Source organism: Rhynchophorus ferrugineus, unplaced genomic scaffold (genome assembly GCF_030347505.1).
Source record: "Rhynchophorus ferrugineus isolate W39M unplaced genomic scaffold, kcgeb_rfMv2 rfM9, whole genome shotgun sequence".
NCBI classification, from domain to species: domain Eukaryota; kingdom Metazoa; phylum Arthropoda; class Insecta; order Coleoptera; family Curculionidae; genus Rhynchophorus; species Rhynchophorus ferrugineus.
This window is the reverse complement of record NW_027472588.1, coordinates 38,039,881-38,064,772: the sequence shown is the minus strand read 5'-3', so window position 1 is coordinate 38,064,772 and position 24,892 is coordinate 38,039,881. Positions and strand designations below refer to the sequence as shown.

The 24,892-nt window shown below is 32.5% G+C and overlaps 2 protein-coding genes and 1 long non-coding RNA gene across 3 annotated transcripts in view; 2 read left to right on the top strand and 1 right to left on the bottom strand.

Moving 5' to 3' along the window:
* The window catches only part of LOC143202896 (protein 60A), a 56,281-nt gene extending 54,349 nt beyond the window's left edge, over positions 1–1,932 (bottom strand). Inside the window, exon 1 of the mRNA XM_076414893.1 lies at positions 1,808–1,932. The gene's annotated coding sequence lies outside the window, so the exon portion shown is untranslated. The remainder of the gene's footprint in view (positions 1–1,807) is intronic.
* The window catches only part of slf (C-type lectin domain-containing protein slf), a 31,513-nt gene extending 6,828 nt beyond the window's left edge, over positions 1–24,685 (top strand). Inside the window, exons 2-5 of the mRNA XM_076414908.1 lie at positions 4,210–4,342; positions 21,320–21,499; positions 23,972–24,196; positions 24,252–24,685. Coding sequence (XP_076271023.1) covers positions 4,210–4,342; positions 21,320–21,499; positions 23,972–24,196; positions 24,252–24,409 — 696 coding nt within the window. The 3' untranslated portion in view covers positions 24,410–24,685. The remainder of the gene's footprint in view (positions 1–4,209; positions 4,343–21,319; positions 21,500–23,971; positions 24,197–24,251) is intronic.
* Positions 1–24,892, top strand: part of LOC143202918 (uncharacterized) — a 196,216-nt gene that overhangs the window by 22,589 nt on the left and 148,735 nt on the right. The gene's annotated exons all lie outside the window — the stretch shown is intronic.

The window sequence follows — 24,892 nt, the reverse complement described above, 5'->3', positions numbered from 1 at the left end:
AACATGAGCTAGATTCTTTTTCGTTATGGTAACCATATTATTTTAGTATTGGGCATGTAGTAATACATATATTCAACTCTGCCTACATTAACAAAATCTACAAATACACTAGAGACTGAAAAATTCAGCTTAAAAGCTTAAAGTCAAACCATGGCAATAATTTTTCAAGTACATTCAGAGAAATACCTCAGCATCCATCTCGATGGTACATTAAATTGGAAACATTCAGACAGTTCAGACTCAAAATTAAATAACTACCCTGGTTATTCGGAATATACTCTCAAATTGACCTAATAAAACGTATTTGGTCTTCGATTAATTACCAATGTTTATCTTTACACAATCACGCAAATTATAGTCAACGAAGAACACACACAATAATTTCGAAATCAAATTCAAATGAAAAAGAATGAAAGAAAACAAGGAAGCAATAGAAGCATTGGACAACATACAGAAAATCATCACTGAAGCAAAACAAACAATACTGAATTTTATAAAGTGTATAAGCATTTTCAATTACGGTTTTATCAGCAGGCTGAGAAGACTGAAGCCTAGGGTGCCAAATTTCACCTAAAAATATCTTTTGTCTTACAGAAAAAAAAAACATTATACACATGGAGAAAACAAGTCAAGAATTTAATAAGAACTGCAATATTTTAACACTATGCAGTATACTAAATACACCAATGACTTTATATGAAAACATTACTAAACGCTTTCTAAAATATGATTTGGTGATTATGAATTTTTAAAATATTCCAATACCATTTCAATATCACAATTAAATATAGCAATTTTTACCCATTTATTATATCATTATCAACGGAAAAAAGTAGTAATAAATCAATTTATAATCAATGCATTGTACTAAGCCTATCTAATTAAAGATATTTAAAAAAATGTGTTTAAAGATAATCTACGAACAAAAATCCTTTTGCATTACAAATAACCGATTCACACTATTTTGGAGATTATATTATGGTACATTAATGGGCAACTTTTTAAGTAATAATAATTGGTTTTAACATAGAAAACCGTATAAGAAACAGCCGCATTTAACCAATCTTTTAAAATGCAGAGCGTTATTAAATAGCAAGCAACGGCGATAGTCTCAGCACAAAAAAAGAATCGTTATTGCTTCAACGTAACGTAATAGCGCATAATCGAGATCACGCTCTGTTGCGAATAGAGATTTCTTCACGCGAATTGGATCTTCTTCGCTCTTGCACCGTTCTAATTGATCCGAACCGAACGTGACGAAAAGAATCGTTTTTCCAGGATGGGAACCGTTGGCCTTGCACGACACAACGGCTCGCTATTTTGTTTAGGTTAGTTTTCAGACGAAGTCGTGAATATCAATTCATTACTTATCTCAATCGAATAATAATCGCAAATAATCACGTAAGCGAATTACTACAAAATACGTTACATATTTTACGGCTGAAATTTGTCTATTAGGTTGGATTTGAAACGAAACGCAAATAATAAACGCGAAATGAGAAAATATACATACCCGGATTATTACAAAATACATCACATATTCTACGACTGGAGTTTGTTAATGATCTTACTTAATATGCGATGCAACAAAGGTTAGAGTTGAAATGATTGTTTGCATACACGTACAAAGATAACACTGACTGAATAAATACTTATGTTTATACAGGTTGAATAGTTTCAAGAACGTATGTCATATGTTTTATTAATATTTCCATGCGTTATATGCCAAAATGTTATGTCATTTATCTTAGGATTACTATGATTTCTTAATGCCTAATACTTATTTAATAATGCAAAACCTACTTACATTTTACATATAAAACACCACTTCACCACATTCTATGCCATTTTCGAACTGCAATAATCTGCTGCCGCCCACAATTCGTTCAGATTTCGCAAAACTAAACCAATATCGAAATAACCAACGTCCTTACCACTTTCTGTCCATTATTATTCTCCGAAATTTCAATTCAAATTGTTGATTAAACACACACACAAAGTCAGAATTAACATATAGCCACCTCAATAAAACAGTCAACTCATGTCATCTAAATATATGTCAAAACTTTGCAGTATTGCCGCACCAACTTTGAGCTTTGATATATAACTCTAACCTAACTCTAATCTAAATAAAATAATGAATTAAAAATAATGTCATAAAATAAAATTAATTTTAACATTATAGTACATTTAATGCATATATTATCTCGTTCAAAGTAAGTAAAGAGCCAAAACAACGTTTAACACTGTAATTATTATCACTATTATTTTGAAGAACTTTACAGACGTTTGACAACCAGGCGAATTTGGTAGGCGGTTACATGTTTAACTGGAACAAAATGAGAAAAAAATATTGTCTGATTTTGAAGCTAATTTACAAATTGTGATATGCAATACATTTAACATCGTGATAACGTAAGTTTATTTCTCTATAGTTTACTTTTATTTTAAAAAGACCATATATTGCGTTTTAATTAACTGTCAGTGTCACATATACAACCTAACCTATAAAATAACGCACTATGTTTTCATAATAAAAATAATGCGATTATATTAATGACAGCGACATTTTAAAAGAGGATCTTTGTTGACATCTAAACTTAAACAATAAATTATAAATATAATATATACGTAGATAGTAAAAATCTCAAGAATTCTAAGAAGGTTGACCGTCGTAATAAAATAGCAATTATGTTGTGTTGTGTTTTTTTTTACTTGTCGTAAATTCTATAATTTATGCGGATTATTATATAATAATTTTCATTATATGATGCAAGACAACGTCGATTGTTGTTAATCTACTTAAATAAAGTTCAAAACAACCACGATTTTAAATGGTGAGGCCCACACGATTATTGCCTATACCCCAATAAGTGTATAAGCAGGCTTCTTCGCATTTAAAAAATAAAAACAGCATTCCTGTGTATTATTAGAAGAAAAAACCACAATATTACACAATAGAAAGAAATTTGACATTTTATTAATTTAAATATCACTGTAACATTGACAAAAAGCCATTGATTTTTGGTAAACAATACATCGCAAAAAATTTTGATTTTTCTGTTGTAAATAATAAATTTAAAACTCTTTATAATATATTATGCTAATTGTATGGTACCTAATTTATGTGATGTTTCTACTGTTAGTTCCTTATAACTAAATTGTTACAGTTACCATATTTCTTCGATATAATGTCATATTTCTTTAATATAATGTCCAGTAAATAATCTCGATTTATTTATTAATGTCAACAATAATACATTATTTACAATTAGAAATACACATTTTATATAGCAATAGTAACATTTAAAAATTTGATGATTGATGAACTAAATGATGTTTTGCAATCCACTTCATCTTAGCATTTCTATTCATTTCTGTTTTTCATTTTCAAATGGTATCATATCAGGTGTAGTTTTCATGTATGTCATAGGATTTTTATACCAGATAAGTCAGATTTTTAAGCCATTTTGAAAGAGAAATTTTTAAAGGCACCGACTTCAAACTGATCAGTTGGTAGTAGTTAAAATAATATTGAAAATAGATAAATACGTTTATGTAGATATTAAGCTAAATTGTGTGTATATAGTATAATATAAAATACGTGTAGAAGATAGGTTAAATAAGGTTTTTAGTTATTTTCCTTATTTATTTTTTGAAGTCGGTTCAGATTTTTTGTTAAAAATATTTTCTTTTTATTTCTTTTTCTCATATGATATTTCTTTCAAACCAATTATATAAAACCTTCTTACTGCTTTTTCCGCAGCTCAATGATATTGTTTAATAATACTAAATATTGTATGACGTAATATGCATCAAACTTAATAAGAATCGAAAATACAACATCGTGTTAATAAATTTATTTAATCCAAATCGTAGGAGTCTGAGGTTGTATATCAATATGAAATCAACCTAACCTATGAAAACAAATCTGTTAATTTACCGAAGTGAAAGTAGCATATCTCTTTATTTTAAGCCATAAAACTATAAAACTGAGGATGTGTTATTATTATGTTTGTTATGTTTTTTACGGCAATATCTCTCGGCAAGTTACATAACCTATAATTGGATAATTGTTTTGTTTTCTCAAGACAAATTGAGCTGTGAAATATAAATAGACGCAAAGCCAAATAGTTTTACATAATCGATTGTTAATTCTAGTTCAGGTTAATCTGACACCGGATAATGAAATGTTATTTTTTGTTTCAGATGAAAATCGTCTACTTGGTGGCCTGCGTGTGCATCGCAGCTGTCATTACCCCAGTACTGTCTCAAACTAGGCCAGTATCAAACAGGCCTGGACGTTTCCTATCACTGCCAAACCCCCAAAAATGTGCAAACAGTAAGTTTTGATATTTTAAGTTTAGTATTTAATAGTATCTATATTACTTGACAGACCAATTTGTGGTTATGTAGTGTAAATATTACATAACGTCGAATTATTTAGTCTTCATTATTAAAACATTGATATTATTGTACGATTGGTAAACAATATTAGTACTAAACATGCTAATAATAACCGACATTTTGAACTCCACCAAAAGCATCAAGAAAAGGTGGATATGATTGGTTATTTGCTCGCATCCACATTTCGATGAAACATATGACATTTCTAGTTAATTTGATTGTATAACTTTGAATAAGTTCACGGTATCGTTTAGTTAATTCAAAAGCGGTTATTGTTATGCTGGTACTTTATATTAATTTCTGGTAATTAGTTAAAACGACACTCAAATGATATAAGATTATTGGAAATATGTTTTGTCCAAACTAAAGAACTTAAAACAATGCGAAATACTAATATTTAAATAACAGCTTACGTAATATTCTATTTTTAACTGAGGTGATCAAAGTATTAATGCAAATAAAAAGATATGAAACAAAATTGATGTGAAATATAATATGCAAATTGAACTTTTTCATTATTCTCTAAAAAAATTATATTTTTGATGCAGTAGCCTCCGTATATTTTACATACTGTAAGAACATGTAATATTATATGTAACACTTAAGTATCACATAAGTAACCAGGCATTCTTCATTCGTTTTATGCTTATATAAATGTTTTTTACCAAATACTCTGTAGAATAACGCTACAAATAAGTGTTCTGTATTTCCACCATCTTCTTATACATTATTCAAATCTATTTTTATAATTAAATGTCTGTAAATTAACCTTGATTTTATAATACCATATTCGCCAAACATTCACTTTTTACTTTCTCTAACATTTCGTGGGCTTTAATAATTACCCTATCATGGTAATTGTTAATTGTGTCGTTCAACCTTTAAAAAATTCCATGTTTTAACGTCAACTAGTTCTTTTAATGATTAACTAATTGGAATTTTATATTATTTAATGATTTAATTGCATCAACGCCAGCATATTTTGTTGTTTACCAAAGGCAAACTGAACTAAAACTCAGAGTTGATGCGGTAACATTGCGACGTTTTGTTACCACAAATTTAAATAATGTATGTACAAAATAACTTTGAACAGACTATATGTGGTTTATGTCTAGCAATTTTTTTACTTCCTTCTTCTTATCTTTCAAAAAAAAAGAGTGAGGAAATGGATAAAAATACAAAAGTCTAGTTATGGAAAATCCTGGCATGCGCATTAGAATTTGAATTGCAACGTTGCCATTTGTTGAAAATTATACGTATATTTGGAGAAAATAATAAAAATAGAATAAATTATCTTGAATTAACAATTCACATTTTTTAGTACATTCTTCATCTCCTATAATATAAAAAATGTGAAGAACCATTTATAAACATATTTCATTTCAAAGTAATGATGAGAAAAGAGAAAATAAAGTAATATGTAATTATTTATCGATATATAAACATTACAATGACAAACCAAAGTTTTAGTTCTTGTAAATTATTCGTATACTTGAAGAGTGTGTGCAATGTGTATTAAGCCTGCAGAATATACGTGTATACTTACTCATCATAGTTATATATTTTTTAATATTTCATATTGTCCTTCATTAATTATGATTAATATAAAATATCCTTTCTTTAAAGAAGGTTAGGTACCCAGAAAATATGATTAAGACTTATATAACACACATCCGGTTTTTTTAACCTCATTTACCCATGCTTCAACAATTCTAGCTCATTCAAATATAATAAATTTGATACAAAATTGAATCCAACTTGCAAAGTTGAAATAAAAACTGAATAGATACACCCTTAGATGGAATGTCTCTTCAAATTAAAAGTGTTATAATAGTTTTATCCATTACTACGTACCATGAACAGTATAAGAACAAAATCCTCAACCTTACAAAATGGAGCTTTTACCAGTACCAGAGTCAAAACCAAATGCCTTCTATCTCTCAATTGCTTCTCAATGGCAACATCGCAAAATCAGGCGGAAACTACCGAAGTTTACCGAATACCGGATTGGATTCTTCATAAATATGTAATATATACTACTTACATTTCTACGACTTTAGCGAAGAAAAGAATACGAAATGAAGAACATAATTCACTCGTCCTTTTCTTCTTCTCTTTGAAACAAAAGGAGATAGAAATAGCTCCCTTTCCTATTATGTAAAAGGGATATATAAAAAGGGATAATACAAACAAATTATCTATATATAAGTATATAATTCGCAGTAATTTTATTTCAGAAGAAAGCCTTTTATCGGTTATCCTACATGTATTTTGATAATCCAAGTTGATCACCTAACCTAACTATTAAATTTGATGACATTTGTCTACATAACACGACAATTTTACATTTAGTATTAGTGAGTTATTCAGTGTATGTTTTCTTATGCCAATTATCGGTTTTGGTGTCGATAATTTAAAAATAGTGATTTTGATATTAGTGACAAAGAATGACCTAAAGGACCAAGAAAGTCACCTTCTTTTATGATTCTCGACTATACGTTGCAAGAGTCTTGAAGGATACACTGTTACAACTCGAATGGGTACTTTTTCCGCACTCACAGTACTCACTATATAATATATTTTTTACATGAATGAGTGTTTTTTTTAAATTTCCATTCTTAAAATTAGGTCAGATCAATTAATTAGTATAATTATAATGTTATTATAATTTCCTTTTCGTTCGAAATTTGAAATTCTTACCCAAGACCTAGTTAATTACGACGAATTTGTTAAAATTCTGCAACAGGCTGGCGTGAGAAAGCGTGGATTATAGTTGAAGCACGTAAAATTTCATCAATATTCCCAGTCGGACAAACACACACACACACACACAAAAAACCGTCGATGATGTCATCGTGGTAAAGCAAAGTTCAATAATTTTTGTCGTGTGCGGTTGTATTTACGAATATGTTTGGTCAATTTTAATTCCTAACCATCCAAAACTATATTGCCTTTCACGAACATTTACGTAATATTGGCATAACGACAATAAGAGAGAAAAAAAAAGAACACTTCTGAAAACTTAATGATTACGATCTTGTGGGAAATGTCCGAGTCTTGATATTGTCCTGTCGTAATCCCTCTTATTATAATATGTGTCAGTGGTGTGTAGAAATGTCTTCAGTGGGTCAGATAGTAAAACGGAATGTTAAGTGTTGAAACTTCATAATAAATCTTTGAAATTGAGCAATGAGCGTATTGTTATCGCTAGGAAAAACAATAGTTGATGCTTAAACAGTCAAATTAAAATAATAATAAAATATTACCATCCAACCTTAACCGAGGATTAACATCTTTAATTTTTAATCCTATAGGTGCTTCTCATCAAAATGAATATCTCTAGAATACGATGTTAGGTAATACGACGATGTTATTTTATTTTTTAAACAACTTCAAAAAAGGAGGAGGTTCTATGTTCGACTGTATATATAGTCCATTCAATTTTTTTGTATATACGATATCAAAACGTTTAATGTATTGCCTATCTACTACACTTATTTATGTTCTAATATAACAGGTCAATTGAAAAGTCCCCGGCTTGACACATAGATGGCGCTACTGGAATTAAATCCATATGTTTTTTAGTTAGCGCTAACCCTCAAAGGATGCGTGTATAAAACAGCTGTCGGATCATTAATTTGTGCATTATAGCATTTTAAGTGAAGCGACTTTTGTTATTGTGAAAAAAATGGATAAAGGAAATTCGCGTGTTAATAAAATATAGCTTTTTGAGGGGAAAAATACAGTTGAAGCAAAAACTTGACTTGATGCCGAGTTTCCGGACACTGCCCTAGGAAAATCAACCATCAAGGATTGGTATACTAAGTTTAGACGTGGTGAAATGAGTACCGAAGACGGTGAACGCAGTGTGCAAAAGAGGTTGTTACCGACGAAAACATTAAAAAAATTCACAAAATGATTTTGAATGGTCGTAAATTGAAATTGAATGAAATAGCAGACACTCTAAAGATATCAACTGAATGTGTATATCATATCATTCACGAATATTTGGGTATGAAAAAGCTTTGTGCAAAGTAGATGCCGCGTGAGTTCACTCTTGACCAAAAACAACGACGAGTTGATGATTCGGAGCAGTGTTTGAAGATGATCATGCGTAATAAACCCGAGTTTTTGCGTCGATATGTGACAATGGATGGGCTCCAATGACATGGCTCCATTATTTCACTCCGAAGTCCAATCGACAGTCATCCGAGTGGACTATACACGATGAACCCTCTCCAAGGCGTGATAACGCAGCAGTCGGCTGGCAAGGATGTGGCACCTGTATTTTAGGATGCGCATGGAATAATTTTCATTGACTACCTTGAAAACGGAAGGACCATCAACAGCGACTGTTAAATAGCGTTATTGGACCGTTTGAAGGACGAAATTGTCGCATTTGAAGAAAAAGAAAGTGCTGCTGCATCAAGACAATGCATCGTGTCACAAATCAGTGAAAACGATGGCAAAGATCCATGAATTGGGCTTCGAATTGCTTCCTCATCCACCGTATTCTCCAGATCTGGCCACCAGTGACTATTTCCTGTTCTCAGATCTCAAAAGAATACTCGCTGGCAAGAAATTTTCGTCGAATGAGGTGATCGCCGAAACTGATGCCTTTTTGAAGCAAAGGACAAATCGTACTACAAAAATGGTATCAGAAAGTTGAAGGGTCGCTATAATCCAGGTCCCTTGAAGCGAATTATGTTGAATAAAGAAACTAATTTTGTCAAAAAAATGTGTTTTACAATGGTAGGTCGGGGATTTTTCAATTGACTTCTTATACACACAATTCAGCTTAATACCTACCTAAACCTATTTATCTATTTACAATATTATTTTAATTACTATCAACTGATTACTTTGAAGTCGGTGCCGAGCCCATTGCCAGAGATTTGTCAAAAATTAAGAGGGATGAGGTAGGAAGTTTAGGCGCTTCCACCATATAATCAGGACCATTCAGTTAATTCTACAATACTCTCTTGATGATGATGTAAAGTTGCCTTCAAAAGAGTTCTACACTGACGGAATTATAATGTTATCAGTAAAATCGTTGATTAATGTGTGAACTTTGTATAGTATTTTCAAAGTTCTTTACATACGTCATCAAGATGTTTAATGTACATTCGTTTTAGAATCAGACAATATTTTCCTTTTCATTTTACTCTGATTAAAAAGAGACACAATGCTATCTGATTAGTTCGAACACGTAAACGAACGAGCCTGTCAAAGTCATCCGGTTGTCAGAAGTATGCAATTTTTACTCTATCCTATTAGCTATTGTGGCTGTATAATTAACTGTAGTTTTTAGATATACTATAATGTTAAAATAAATTATATTTGATAAAATTTTTGTTCAATTATTTTATTTAGACTACAATTTTGTTGTACGTCAAAGACAAACCGAACTAAAACTCCAGTTGGTGCGGCAACATTGCGACGTTTTGACGTCACAAATTTGGACGATGTGTGTACAAAATAACTTTGAATAGACCATACAAATAAATTCGCATTAAAAATATATAAAAAATGTTTTTCCTTTAACCTATTATTTAATAATATTACACACACTTTTTCATTGCTTTTGTTTCATGCATGTACCCAATTAGGTTTCATGCCGAATCACGCCTTAACCAATCGCTTTTTTGCGCCAGAGACGCTGAATTTCGCTAAAACCGCTAGTATCATCTGAACGCATCTCTAATTGGCATTAATAATTCCCACCCGCGTTTCTGTTTCACAAACGTTTTTCGACAAAACGTTCATCGACCGACGGAAGAAAAGAGAAAACCGCCTTTTTTATCGAGACATTTCCTAGGCCCAGTTTCGTGATATGTTAACGAAACGTTTTGCATATTTTCGGAACTAGTATAATTAAGGAAAAAAGGTAACGGCGCCGCGTCGATCGGGGAAAAGATGACTCTCGACCGTACGGAACGGAACTTTCGGTTTTAACGATTTAAAATTGAAAGTAGGCGAGCGAGAGAAATTATGTCGGAATGTTTGTTGTGGCCGCGAAGGGAGATGTTTCAATTTTTAATCGCCGTATAATTATACCGGCGTTTTTTACTGAATATATTTTAAAGGTTTACGGGGGTAGACTGAAAAGTATGGTCACATATTTGTTATAACACGAATACTAATAAATAAGAAAAGATCTTTAATGTATCAGGTTTATAAATTTTTTGGAGTTTATTTAATGGGCTAACGGTCATTGTTGATCACGTTTATTAATTTATATATAGTACCCTTTTTGTGACATTTATTACCACCGCCGCAGTACCCCGAATCTTCAGAAAATACTGTTCTACTAAAATAATGATTCTGTCGATACAAGAGCCAATTCCTAGTATGTAGGAAAGAAGAAGAATAACAACCAGAGGGCGTTGTAATATGTCTAGAGACTGTTCAAAATTTTTATATTTTTATATTTTTATAAAAAATTTATAATTACCAGAGATGTAAATAAAGTTTCTCTTTTGTTCCAAAGCCATAAGTGGTGTTATTAATTCCGTCCCGTCCTGAACCATCAGCAGGGGGTGATGTAGGAAGAGGGGATTAGAAGTAGGAAGATGGATGTATGCAACAGATGGCGGAATTAAGTAATGGAGCACTAGAGCACTAAAGTTAGTGTCAGTCTGAGAATCGTTGGTACTAACAATACAAACAACTAAAAGTCCAAAGGCAGTTTACTACGGGGGTTATTAACACCAATCGCACCATTATCAATCGCATTGGTTGCATTTGAGTTGTCGTTCGACCTTCGTAGAGTAAAGACGTGTTTGGAGCGACGGTCAGTGTAATAAATTTGAAAGTGTACTACCTGTGCCACAAATGCGATTTTAAAAAATAAGTAAAAACCGTGACGACAATAACAGTGTTAAAACTGCGCGTTAAATGTTTAGTGAAAATGTGTTTGAAACGATGGTCACTGCAATAAAGTAACAAAGGTAAAATTTTGGGGGCTGTTAAGGGTCGGAGGTGCATCATCTGTACCACAAATGCGGCGTTATAACGGTTCTGAAACAAATACCGGTACTGAAATTTTTGTAAAAACGTGAATTAAACTATTCATTAAATAAAAATGATTAATAGAGAGAACCAGAGACTAAATGAGATGGAAACACAATCTTCAACGTCAGGTGAAGCTTATCTGGCACAACAGAATCAAATCTTTTGTCAAGAAAACCATAAGAGAACGCAAAATGAGCAAGCTCTCTATAATGCGTATATTAACGAAAAAACAGCCCGACGGAATCTGGAAATTGCACTAACAAATATGCAAAAACAATTAGATGCACTACAACTCCTAATAAAAAACCAAAACACAGACAATCCAACTAGCATTCCCGTAGTGAACCAGTGCACTGAAAACAAATTGCCTGTAAACTATGAAACAGACGAGGAAGAATTGCAAAAAGAAGTAGGCTGGATAACAGTTAAAAGAAATAAGAAACGAAAAGCAAACTATACACCTGAAGCTTCACCACAACAACCAAAAACCATTAAAGCACAAGAATTGAATAAAGAAATAAAAGTGCCGAGACCACCTCCAATTATAGTAAGTAATGTCACAGACTTTGACTTACTATATGAAACAATGAAAACAAATAATATACTATTTAGAGCAACAACATTAAACAATGGACAAATCAAATTAAATGCCGAATGTCGTAAAACTTTTACGAAAATTGCTGAGTGCTTGGAATTCCTAAAATTACAATGGCACTCGTATGAAGATAAGCAAACCAGAGACATTAAAGTAATGGCAAGAGGGCTTCCACCGACAGCTAAAACTACTAAAATAGTGGATGAGTTAATAAAAAATGGACTTAAATGTACTGACGTCACAAATATCCTGAAAAAAGAACGAAATAAAAATAACAATGGAGAAATAGTTGTCCAGAAGAAGCCTTTTCCACTGTTTATGTTATCATTCCAACATAACACGGACATAAAAGCAATTTATGAAATTAAACAAATTCTAGGAGTCGAAGTAAAAATAGAACCTCTTAGAAAGGCAAATCTTGTGCCACAGTGCAAGAGATACCAATTACATGGACACACACAAAAATTCTGTAAAAGGGAACCAAGGTGTGTAAAATGCTCAGGAAAACACATCACGGGAGAATGCAAAAAACCCAAAGGAACAAAAGCGAAATGTGCGAATTGCAATGAAGCGCATCCAGCAAGCTACAGAGGATGCGTAGTTGCGAAAACATTCCAAGAGAGAAGAAATAAAATCAGTCAGGCTAAAGAGCAAAAAACAGTGACTCAAAATAAACAACCAAAAATGTACAACGAAGTCAACGATGAAATGACCTATGCTCAAAGCATAAACCAAACCGCTCAAAAAGAAACAAAAAAAGAAGACGTTACAACCAACGAACTGCTATTGAAACTTATAGCAAAGCTGGACAACCAGGAAAAGATTATTGAATCGTTTTCTGAAAGATTACTTAAACTCGAAAACAATAGGGCGGTGGCCTCAAGAACTAAAAATGGCAAGTAAAGACATCCGCATCGCAATTTGGAATGCTAATGGGATTCAGAAACATCACGCTGACCTACAAGTATTCCTAGAATTGCAAAAAATAGATATTTGCTTAATATCTGAAACCCATTTGACAAAGGAATCCTTTATTAAATTTAGAGGATATTACTTTTACCACACCATTCATCCAGCTAACACAGCAAGAGGAGGAAGTGCAATAATAATAAAAAATAATATTTGCCATCATCAAGAACCCGGACTCAGTTTAGCAGAAAATCAGGTAACGGCAGTAACTGTTATATCTAGCAAATACAGGGTTACATTAGCTTCCATATATAGCCCTCCAAGATACAACCAAAAAAAAGAAAATTACTTGAATGTTCTAAATAACCTAGGAGAAAAATTTATAATCGGTGGTGATTTCAATGCTAAAAATACAAGATGGGGATCTAGAATGACGACAACTAAAGGTAATGAATTACATAAAGCAGCTGCTGAGCTAGGGTGCAGTTTCATGTCGACAGGAAAACCAACTTATTGGCCTACCGATCCAGAGAAAACTCCAGACCTGTTAGATTTCTTTATAGCTAGAAACATAACCACTAATTACATGGAAGTTGAAGAAAATTTTGACTTAAGTTCAGATCACACACCTGTGATTTTGACGCTGAGTGAAAACATTATAAGAAAACAACAAAATCCAACATTAACCAACAAGAGGACAGACTGGGAAGGATTTGTTGAAGAAATAAACAATCGAATTCAACTAAATGTTCCCCTTAAGACAGAAGACCAATTAAATTATGAAACCGAAAAATTCGTTGCAGATATCCAACAGGCTGCTTGGAATAACACTCCAGAAATTAAAACTTCAACCAAAGGAATAAATTACCCGAAAGAAATCAAGGAAATGGTAGCTGAAAAACGAAAACTACGGAAAAAATGGCAGCAAAATAGAACACCTGAAAATAAGAATATCTTAAACAACATAACACAAAGGTTGAAGAGGGAAATTTTGGAAATTAAAAACAATTCCATAAATAACTATCTACGAAATTTAACAGATGACAAGAACACAGACTATTCGCTCTGGAAAGCCACTAAATACCTAAAACGATCCTGTCTACATAGTCCTCCGATAAGAAACATGCATGGAAGTTGGGCACGCAGCAACCTGGAGAAAGCAGAAGCATTCGCTGACCATTTAGAGAAAACTTTCAAACCAAACGAAAGTGAAATTGAACATACTTTACCGGACATAGACGGCGAAAATTCGACAATTCAATTAACAACGCCGAAAGAAGTCACCAACGTTATTAAAACTAACATCAAGCCAAATAAATCACCAGGCTATGATTTAATAACAGGGCAATTGCTGCACAATCTGCCAAGAAAGGGTATTATAAAGCTCACTAACTTAATCAATGCAGCATTTCGACTGAAATATGTCCCAGACGTTTGGAAAATGGCTGAAATAATAATGGTTCCAAAACCTGGAAAATCACCAAATGATATAAAAGCTTATCGACCTATCTCACTGTTACCGATGATAGCTAAGGTATTTGAAAAGCTCCTCTTGAAAAGATTAAAACCAATTATAGAGAGAAAAAACCTAATACCAACACACCAGTTTGGGTTTATTACCAAACATTCAACGATTGATCAAGTGCATAGAATAACAGATGTTATTGAAAAAGCCTATGAAGATAATAAAGTATGCTCAGCTGTATTCTTAGATGTAGCACAAGCTTTCGACAAGGTATGGCACAAAGGCCTCGTCCATAAGCTACAGAAAATGTTACCGAAGCAACACACCGAACTATTAAAATCTTACATCACAGCCAGAATGTTTAGAGTCAAACACGAGGAAGCCTACTCTACAACAAAAGAAGCTAAAGCAGGTGAACCACAAGGAAGTGTACTGGGGCCAATTCTGTACCTACTTTATACATGTGATATACCACAAATCGAAAACATCACAATGGCTACATTTGCTGATGATACTGCTATTCTTGCTGTCGGAAACAATAGCGAAGAAGCAACCCGAAACCTACAACAGGCTACTGACACTATAAATAAATGGACCCAAATCTGGAAAATACAAATTAACCAAAACAAATCTGTGCATGTTCAATTCACCTATAAACAGGCCGCGCATACACCATTGACCATAAACCACACTGTCATACCATACAGCAATAATGCTAAGTATCTCGGAATGACACTTGATGCAAAACTACGGTGGAAGGAACATGTCAAAAAGAAAAGAAAAGATCTTGAGTTAAAATATAGAAAAATGTATTGGCTAATTGGAAGAAAATCTCAATTAACTATACATAATAAATTACTTCTATATAAACAAATATTAAAACCTATATGGACATACGGAATACAATTATGGGGATGTTCCGCAAAAAGCAACATAAATCTAATACAAGTTTTCCAGAACAAAGTCCTAAGAAGCATCGTAGGTGCACCCAGATATTATCGGACCATTTATTTACATCGAGATCTTCAGATACCGACTGTCAATCAAGAAATTAAAAGAATTGCAAAGAGACATGAGGAGAGACTTCACTCTCATGTTAATTTCGAAGTATTACAACTCTTGGATAACACCAAAACCGGACGCAGACTCAAAAGGACCAAACCATTTGAACTTGTGTAGTGTGTTGTAGTGTAGTGCAGTGAGGTGCATTAGAAAAAACTCAAAGTGTTAAAACAATTATTATTATGCTAGAGACTATGTAGGACTGATGAGTCCTATTAGATATATACCTAGATTTAAGCTATTATAAGGACAAATTGTAGGTTAGTCGGCAACGACTAGTAACAATGTATATAATTATAAAAAAAAAAAAAAAAAAAAAAAAAAAATTGGTTGCATTTGTAAGCAACTTCATGTCGAAGCCTTTTCAGTATGTGTCATTTCGTCGAAGTGTGGACAAAGTCGTTGTGGTTTCACTGCGTTGAAAATGCCGCATTTGCGGGAAGTTTTACTTTCTCACTTCAGTTTGAAGAAAAAGGCAACTGAAGGTCATCGAATGCTGCGTCAAGCTTGTGACAACCATGCTCCATCGATTTCAACATGTGAATACCGATTTCGATGTTTTAAAAAAGTGATTTTCACACCGAAGACAAAGAGTGTTCTGGACAGACAGTTATACACGCATCTTTTGAAGGTTAGGGCTAACCAAAAATCATATATTTAATTCTAGTAGCGCCATCTATGTGTCAGGCCAGGGACTTTTCAATTGACCTGTTATGAATAACTTATTTTGAAAAGTAAAAAAGAAACAATCGAAAGTAACATTTATAGGTACCATATAATAGCTATTATTTATAAAGTTACTTAGCATACATTTGCCTACATACTATCGATTGTGTTAAAGCCTACTACGATTAAATCCGTCGTATCTATTGAATAACAAAAATCGACTTCGGAGATGTTTTGGTGGAACCTCCTGCCACTGTAATCGATAGACAAAACAAGAAAAAAATTCCGCGAAACTCCGTTAGGTCGGCTTGAATGTCAAAGGTGTCGGTATTGACGCCGCTCTATGCTAATCAGAAACCTTCCTTATGTTAATGAGACGTAATGCGAGACATGTGATCTAAAAACACGACATCCTGTAGAAATTCCAGCGCGGTCCGCATAGCCAGCAACGATTCTGTAATCGGACGTGTCCAAGGTAACGATGGACGCCATCGATTTCGGCTATTAGTAGATCGAATCCGATGGGATCCGTCGGATAGCGTGCGTTGCATTGCATTCGGGGCCTTTTTTCGCTCACTTTCACTGATTGGACGCGGAATTACGTTCCACTCGATTTCGTTATCGGATACATCACTGTCAACTGTGAATGTCTGTTCAAATTCTTCCCAGACTGGTACAATAGACTCGATGTTATCACGCTAGTTTATGCAAAGGACTGTGAATCTCCTTTAAAATAATATACTACGTGAGATTGAGGGTTACAGTTGTTCCAGCATAAATTCGTAAAACTTTCTCAAAATATATATAGATCACGTGGTATTGGTAATGTAGACAAGGGTCTAGTCCTGGAGAATCCTGACATGCGCACGAGGATTTGAATTTGTAACGCTGCCAGCTCTTGCAAATTATATGTATATTTGAAGAATATAATATAAATGGAATAAATTATCTTCAATTCACAAGTTAACCTAATATTTCTATTGAGACTCAAGCTAAAGTTTTTTGGTACATTTTTTATAATATGAATACGAATAACCGAGTATTTACACATTCATCAACACTTGGAACATTGGAATTTTACCAGGTAGTTTGCTAGTAACTATATGGGTCCATAATTATTTATTTTGATGGTTTCTTTTTACTTTTTAAAAAAGTTATTAATTTTGAATCAAGATGGCTATGGAACGGTTCCGATCATCGCGCCATCTAATATTTATAATTGAAAATACTTGATGCAGCGGTACTGCTTTATTGTTATTATAAAGATTGTTGTTGGTATAAATGAAAATAACAGGCGAATTGGATATTAGTAGCACATTTAACAAGATCAGTCGATAATTCAGCGCGATATCTCCCTAAAACGTGCGTCCTAAAAATGTGCGCAGTGTCAGGAAGGTGCGTAAGGTCAGAGGTATACTACCATTCACTTAATTAATATCATAAAATAGTAATTATATAATATAAGTGACACGAGGCACTTATTGTCCATTGGGTAGATTATTAAATCCTAGATGAATTAGTAAGTCAATGTACCTATTCTATAGATTCGTGCTTACTGAAAAACCCAAACTGATACTTCAGAATAATATTTGTTTCTTCTATTAGTACTTTAAAGGCGTGTTTTTTTTTTAATTTGCAAAACATCTAGGCTGAAAAAAAACCCACAAGCTATTTTAAAATTAGAAAACAGGTATTTTTCTGAGGATATTTCTAGCTTTAGCAAATAATAAACTATATTCTCAACTGTTTCTGGACTTTATTCACTCACTTTAATTATATATATCATGCTAGATGACTTATTTTTTATATTTTATACACACTACTTGTTTTACCACATTTCCTAATTATCTCTTAACCTAACTTCTTCTTTGGTAATCCTTTAAAAATATTTATACTTAATTAGAACTGTTAATTCGTTTAATATTGGATATAATTTATAAATTCTGTGAACGTATATCCAAGACTTATAAAATATACGATTTCTTCCTCAAACATTAAAAAAATGGAAACCCACTACAAAATGTACCAGTATAAAACGGTGAAAGTGGAATTAATAATGTAATAATTATACAAATAAAAAACATTTTATGCAAATAACAATATAAACACAGATATGTGTGTATATATATGGATTTTAGTCACATCATAATCTTGGATTTCTAAATTTCTTTCTTAATACTCTATGTAGCATAAATATTTTTGGTAATTCGCTTAACAGCATGAAGTCGGTCTCAAAAGAAATCAAGCTCTATCCATGTTTACTGACATAACTAGTACCACTAGATTACAAACGAAGGATTTCTCGAGACAATTTCAAGAACAGTGCACATAAAGAGTTCTCTTGGATGTATTAGGTTCTAAAAAAAACTAAAGAGATCAAGATTTAAAACTGAGAAAACTTGAAGGTTAAATATTTCTTGTCAAACCAAAAAGTTTAGTTCTTGACCCTAGAGTCTACAATCAAAGAATTGTAACAAGCAAAAGTTATCTGATATAAAGAACTGCCTGTGAACAAGCGTTTTGTTTGTTTATATTATATCAAACTCATTCGCCAATTGATTTTATACATTTTTGTAATAATCCATTTGTTCTCTTCATCCCTTTGTACATATATAAAACCTGGTACATAAACGTTGTAATGCTATAAAAGTTTTTAAACAAAAAAATATTACATAATGTAATTTAAAATATGTTCAATCACCAAAAAGCAATATAGTACCTGGTATTCGCGATTGAAATTATAATAATGATGTTGAAAATGATTAGTTGTCTACTAAGAAAGTAGTATTTAATTAATATGAAGATATTTTTAAAAGAATTATATACTAAGAATGTAACAAAAAAAGACAGACCTGATATTATTGAAATATCTAGGAAAAATAGAAGGACTAAGTTATACAGGTACATTTAATAGAGACATTTATTTTTAAAATGAATTTTATTGTGTATCAAAATAAAAACAAAAATAATTATAAACAATAAAAATTTAAATATGCGAATAAAACAAAAAGAGCAAAATAACATAATTTCAACCAAAAGACAAAGACATATCGACAATAGGTTCCCCTTTCATAACATACAGTCTGTTCAAAGTTATTTTGTACATACATCATTTAAATTTTTAATATCAAAATGTCGCAATGTTGCCGCATCAACTCTGAATTTTAGTCCAGTGTGGCTTTGACATACAACAAAATTCCAATCTAAATAAAATAATTGTAAACAAATATTTGTTATCAAATATAATTTATTTTAACATTATAGTACATCTAAAAACTACAGTTAATTATACAGTCACAATAGTTTATAGGTTAGAGTTATAAACTCTTATTGCTTTCAAGAATTTTGCACATGTCTGACAACCGAACGACTTTGACAGGCTCATTCGTTTACGTGTTCGAACCAATCAAACAGCATTGTGTCTCTTTTTAACTAGAATAAAATGAGAAGGAAAATATTGTCTGATACTAAAACGAATTTACAAATTGCGGCAGACAATGAATTAAACATCTTGATCTTGATTAAACATCTATATGCCATACAATCGCCATCTATTGTTTTATTAATGTAACCAAACGCGATTGTTAAATATAAAATAAACTGTTGATAAAATTGTTCAATACTAAGGAAGTTAAGTTTTCTTTTTTATCAGTGGCTTGTGAACATGTAGTTCCACTAAGATAAAAAAAATATCGATCTACGGATCCGTCTGAAGGCAATTATCGCTAATGTTTCTAGTAAGCGAGGACGTTTCAGTCAAGGTGATCGTTATACCCATCCCATCTGATCCGTGTTGTAATAAATAATTATCATCCTCAATGCTACAGATGCCATCTTTTCTAAAAATATATTAGAATAACATTGTATAATGATTATTAGATGCGTTCATATAATTTTGACATAATTAATGAATGAGGGGAACCCAGCATGAAGTTGAGTTGAGTGAATCAGTGTTTGTCTTGTTTCATCTTCTATTTGTATCTCCATCAAATAATTCATATTAGCTTACTTGACATTCAATCTGTTATAATATTTCCAATTCGTGCTCTAGACACTTTACTCTCTATTTCCTTGCTACTTTATATCTCTTTTTCTTTTTCATGATTTATTCTTGTTGGACTTAACACTTTTCTTTCTATTACTCTTAGTTCATTTTAGTACTTCTTCATCACTTACATTGCCTCTGAACGTTAAATATTCTTATTTAATTTTTTTGAGACGCATTTATTTTTTTAATATCTTTTTCATTTCATAGAAGGTTGTGTTTGTTGCTAGAATTTGTTCTTCTAATTGTTTGCCTCTTCCAGATTATTTTATTATTTGCCAGTCTCTTGATTTTTATTTCCTGTTTTTAAATTCTCTGTCACCGTTTTAATCGATCTCTTACTAATTCTTCTGAAACCATGAAATAGCTATAGCTACAGTTATATTTTAATACTATATCAAAAACGAACTAATGCGTAATCAAATATAATTTATTTTAACATTATAGTACATCAAAAAACTACAATTAATTATTATACAGCCACAACAGTTTATAGGTTAGAGTTATAATCTCTTATCACTATTACTTTCAAGAATTTTGCATACGTCTGACAACAGGACGACTTTGACAGGCTCATTAGTTTACGTATTTGAACTAATCAGACAGCATTGTGTCTCTTTTAACTAGAATAAAATGAGAAGGAAAACATTATCTGATTCTAAAGCGAATTTACAAATTGCGGCAGGCAATACATTAAACATCTTGATGACGTATGTACAAAAAAACTTTGAATAAACTATATAAAAATTTTATTGGGTTGGAACTGGTGGGCCATGTTGCCAAATGTCTACTTCCAAACCTTATAATAATAAAGATTATAAAAGGGGCAAACGTTGTACACCAAAAGTTAAATTTGATGCGGCAACATTGCCCCGTCCTCACAAATTTTGATGACATGCCTTGGCTGTTTTATTAAATCCTTACGGTTGACTAGTTCGTGTTTACGGTGATATAGATGAGTCAAAATTAGCCTCAATATCATTGTCACAATCAAAATAAACGAAAACTTAAATTTAGTGCGACAACGTTGCATTATAAATTTTAATAACGTGCATTGGCAGTTTTGTTGGAAGGATTATACTCTCTGTTAATATTATTCTTTGTAGATGCGTGTATTCCTCTTAAGGATTTACTTATTCCAATATATATCTTTCAGGACCGAAACAATTCTTCTACAGAGGCCATAACTACTTCTTCTCGGGACACGTACCCGCTTTGGCAAACAGAAAAATGGACTGGTTGGACGGCAGAAACTTATGCAGAGAATACTGCATGGATCTGGTCTCGTTAGAGACCCAGGAAGAAAATAACATGATATTCAGGCTGATCCAACAAAGTGAGTAGCGCTACACTAATTGTTTGTTTAATCTAACGTAAATTTTATAACGTAAACGTTAACCATAACGTCTAACGTAAACCATAAAAATGCAAATATATCCTGCCTTGAGCGTACTAATGTAACAAAAATCGATTTGTCCTTGACTATAGTTAAATACCGAGCTCGTGTGTATGTGTTTGTGCGATGGTCCTAACAAGGCTAGGTGTATGTACTCAAGCAATTTTTACTATTCCGTTAAAGATGACGATTTAACCTTCGAAGTATGTATTGTGTTTTTAATCATTTAATAAGATCTCGATTATGTATCCGATTTTTGTCCGAAGAGCCTCCGCACATTGTTCCTGTCGACGTACAGCTGACTGTATAAAATGTTGCATACCCTGCATCTTATAGGATACACGCCGTTTTTCCAGTATTTTAACTTTATCCATATGTCAAAAAATGAAATTAAACAACTGTTTCGGAGACTGAAAATACATTGAAATAAATAATACGCTATATCCAAGAGAGATTGCTTCAAATTATACAAATAATATGAATTTTCTGTTCGAAATGTCAGTTTCCATTTATTTTTCAGAATGTTAGTATATGAATAGTAAATATAACACAACATTTAAATCCTTAAACGATTATAACAGCCATTTTATGTTTCAAGGAAAGACGGGCTGACCTCAGTTACGTTGCAAATGGTAAAGATCCTGTAATATAAGGCGGTTTTTATTAATGATCTACTTATTCGACTTGAAACGTTGCTAAATCGTCTGACTGACGCCGCAGCGAATCTGAACGTAACAATAAATCCTATTTTGCAACGATGTGCAAGCTATTGTTTCATATGTCCCAGATTCGTGAAATCTTTAATCACGAAGAGACATTGCTGTTACTTCACATAATATAACACTAAAAAAAGGTGCAAATGTTGTCTATTCTTCATAATGCTCTCTGTTTGGTCTTGATTTGTATAGGAACAAATGGACCCAATAAGATTATTTTAAAGTAATGTTGGTCATAATCGATAGAATCGCATTTTTTTCACTTTTTCGGTTATATATAATATAATTTACCATATTTATTATATTTCAATTATATAACATAACATAAAAGTGTTTGTTTTTTATCCCCATACATTTTTTATCTTCTATGTTATCTTTCACACCTCTCATAAAAACACGAGAATTCGTATCAGTCATTTATTTCCCTTAGTAACCTATATATACCTTTCTGTATAAGTATGTTAGAAGTATACATGACTTTTATTAACACAATTGCTGTTGTCTTTCTTAGTGTACATATATTTACCGTTGCCTCGTCCTTATATCACTTCTTTACCCTACACTTATATCTATTTACTATATCTTCTATCCCTTTACTTCTACTGGAGACTTCTTCTATCCCTTTACTTCTTCTGGAACTTGTACAATATCGATACTATAGGGTATTAAAAGCAAGAGATCCCATACCAAACCATTGTGTTATTATATGCTGTAAGCTTTCTACTTGAGATGCTCTTATCCAGTTTCACTTGATACTCATCATGTACACAACACTGTTTCTTTTACCAAAATGTCCCATTCCATAAAACACATGGGCTGAAAGTACTAACCTTCAAAAGAAAGCTGTTAAAATGTCATGATATTCTACTCATAAGTTTGGGAGTTATTGTGCTATTTCAAAACAATGGATCAACAACAATTTCGTGTTTTAACTTTACACTGCTTCTTGATGGGAAAAATTACCGTTCAAGTGAAGCAAAAGACTTGAAAAGTGTTATAATGACTCCACTGCATCAGAAACAACAATAAAATGTTGGTTTGCTGACTTCAAACGTGGTCGTAGACACACCGATGATGCAGAATGCAGCGGACGTCTAAATGATGTGGTAACGCCAGAAAATATCAAAAAAAAACCACAAAATCGTTTTGAATGATCGAAAAATTGTGTAGTTGCCTGAGTTAGCTGATAGCCGCGTTTGCTCACTGTTGAACAAAAGTAAAAACGTATTGATGATTCTGACTAGTGTTTGCTCATGTTTAAACATAACAAACCGGAATTCTTGCGTCCATATTCGACAATAGATAAAACATGGACCCATCACTTCACTCCGGAATCAAAACGATCGTCATCTAAGTGGACAACAACTGGCAACAGACCAATTTTGACGCAAAAGATAAATCGTTTTCAAAAGTGATATTGAAATATTTGAACGGCGCTGGAATGATTGTGTGGCTCTCGATGGAGATTACGTTGATGATTAAAGCCAATTTTGACAAAAAAAAACGCTTTTTTTTGTTACCCCCGAGACTTTTCAGCTCATGTGTTATATAAGGTTCAATCGATATATGTTTTAACAAAGGCTTAAATTCTGATCTTTCTAAAATATTTAATAGTAGCGGAGTGTAACTTTGTATAAAGAATTACCTAATCCACGTACCGATTAACAAGTAACGATCTGACTAACTCCACTTACAGATGATGTACCCTTCATTTGGACCTCTGGAAGGTTGTGCGACTTCAAGGGCTGCGAAAACCGTCCTGACCTGGAACCAAAGAACATCTACGGTTGGTTCTGGTCCGCAAACAGAGAAAAGATGGCGCCCACCAGCCAAGTACCTAGCGGCTGGGGTTACAACCCGTGGTCATCAACCGGACATAAAAAACAACGCCAACCTGACAACGCCGAATTTGATATCAACGGTAAAGACGAAAGCTAACGTTAAATATATGTTTCTTTGAATATTATGTCTTGCAGGTACTACCGAATCGTGCATGTCCATCCTCAATAACGTCTACAACGATGGAATAGCCTGGCACGACGTCGCCTGTTACCACGAGAAGCCAGTAGTCTGCGAGGACTCTGAAGAACTGTTGAACTACGTACGTTCTACCAACCCGGGTCTTCGTTTGTAAATAAAGTGCCGCCTAGATGGCTTATTTATTACTCTTTATCTCCTAAACATGTAACATGTAATCGTTATTCAATATAGAATACGAAAAGAAACTGCCCTATCCAAATTGCACGTCGATTTGTGCCTTCTAGATTAATTTATGCACCCTTTTCTTTCATATCCAGTGTATATTTTGTATAAACTATAAGTAAAGTATGTTTTTTACAAATAAATTCTTTTATCCCTTTAGATTTTTTTTATAAATGTGTATATTAATAATAAATGAAATTCAATCCAATGATTTTGTTTTCCTTTTATTAGCTAATTAACCAACTATGGCTAAGCCAGTAAGTTCACCAAAATGAGTAAGCAGAGTTTGGAATCAAAGTTATTAAGTATATCTAATCATATCTCATGATTCACAATTTCCCAATTTGTAAACACACGAAGCAAATTGTTCTATCCAGGAAGAAGATAAAAACAGGTACTAATAAAGATGATAATT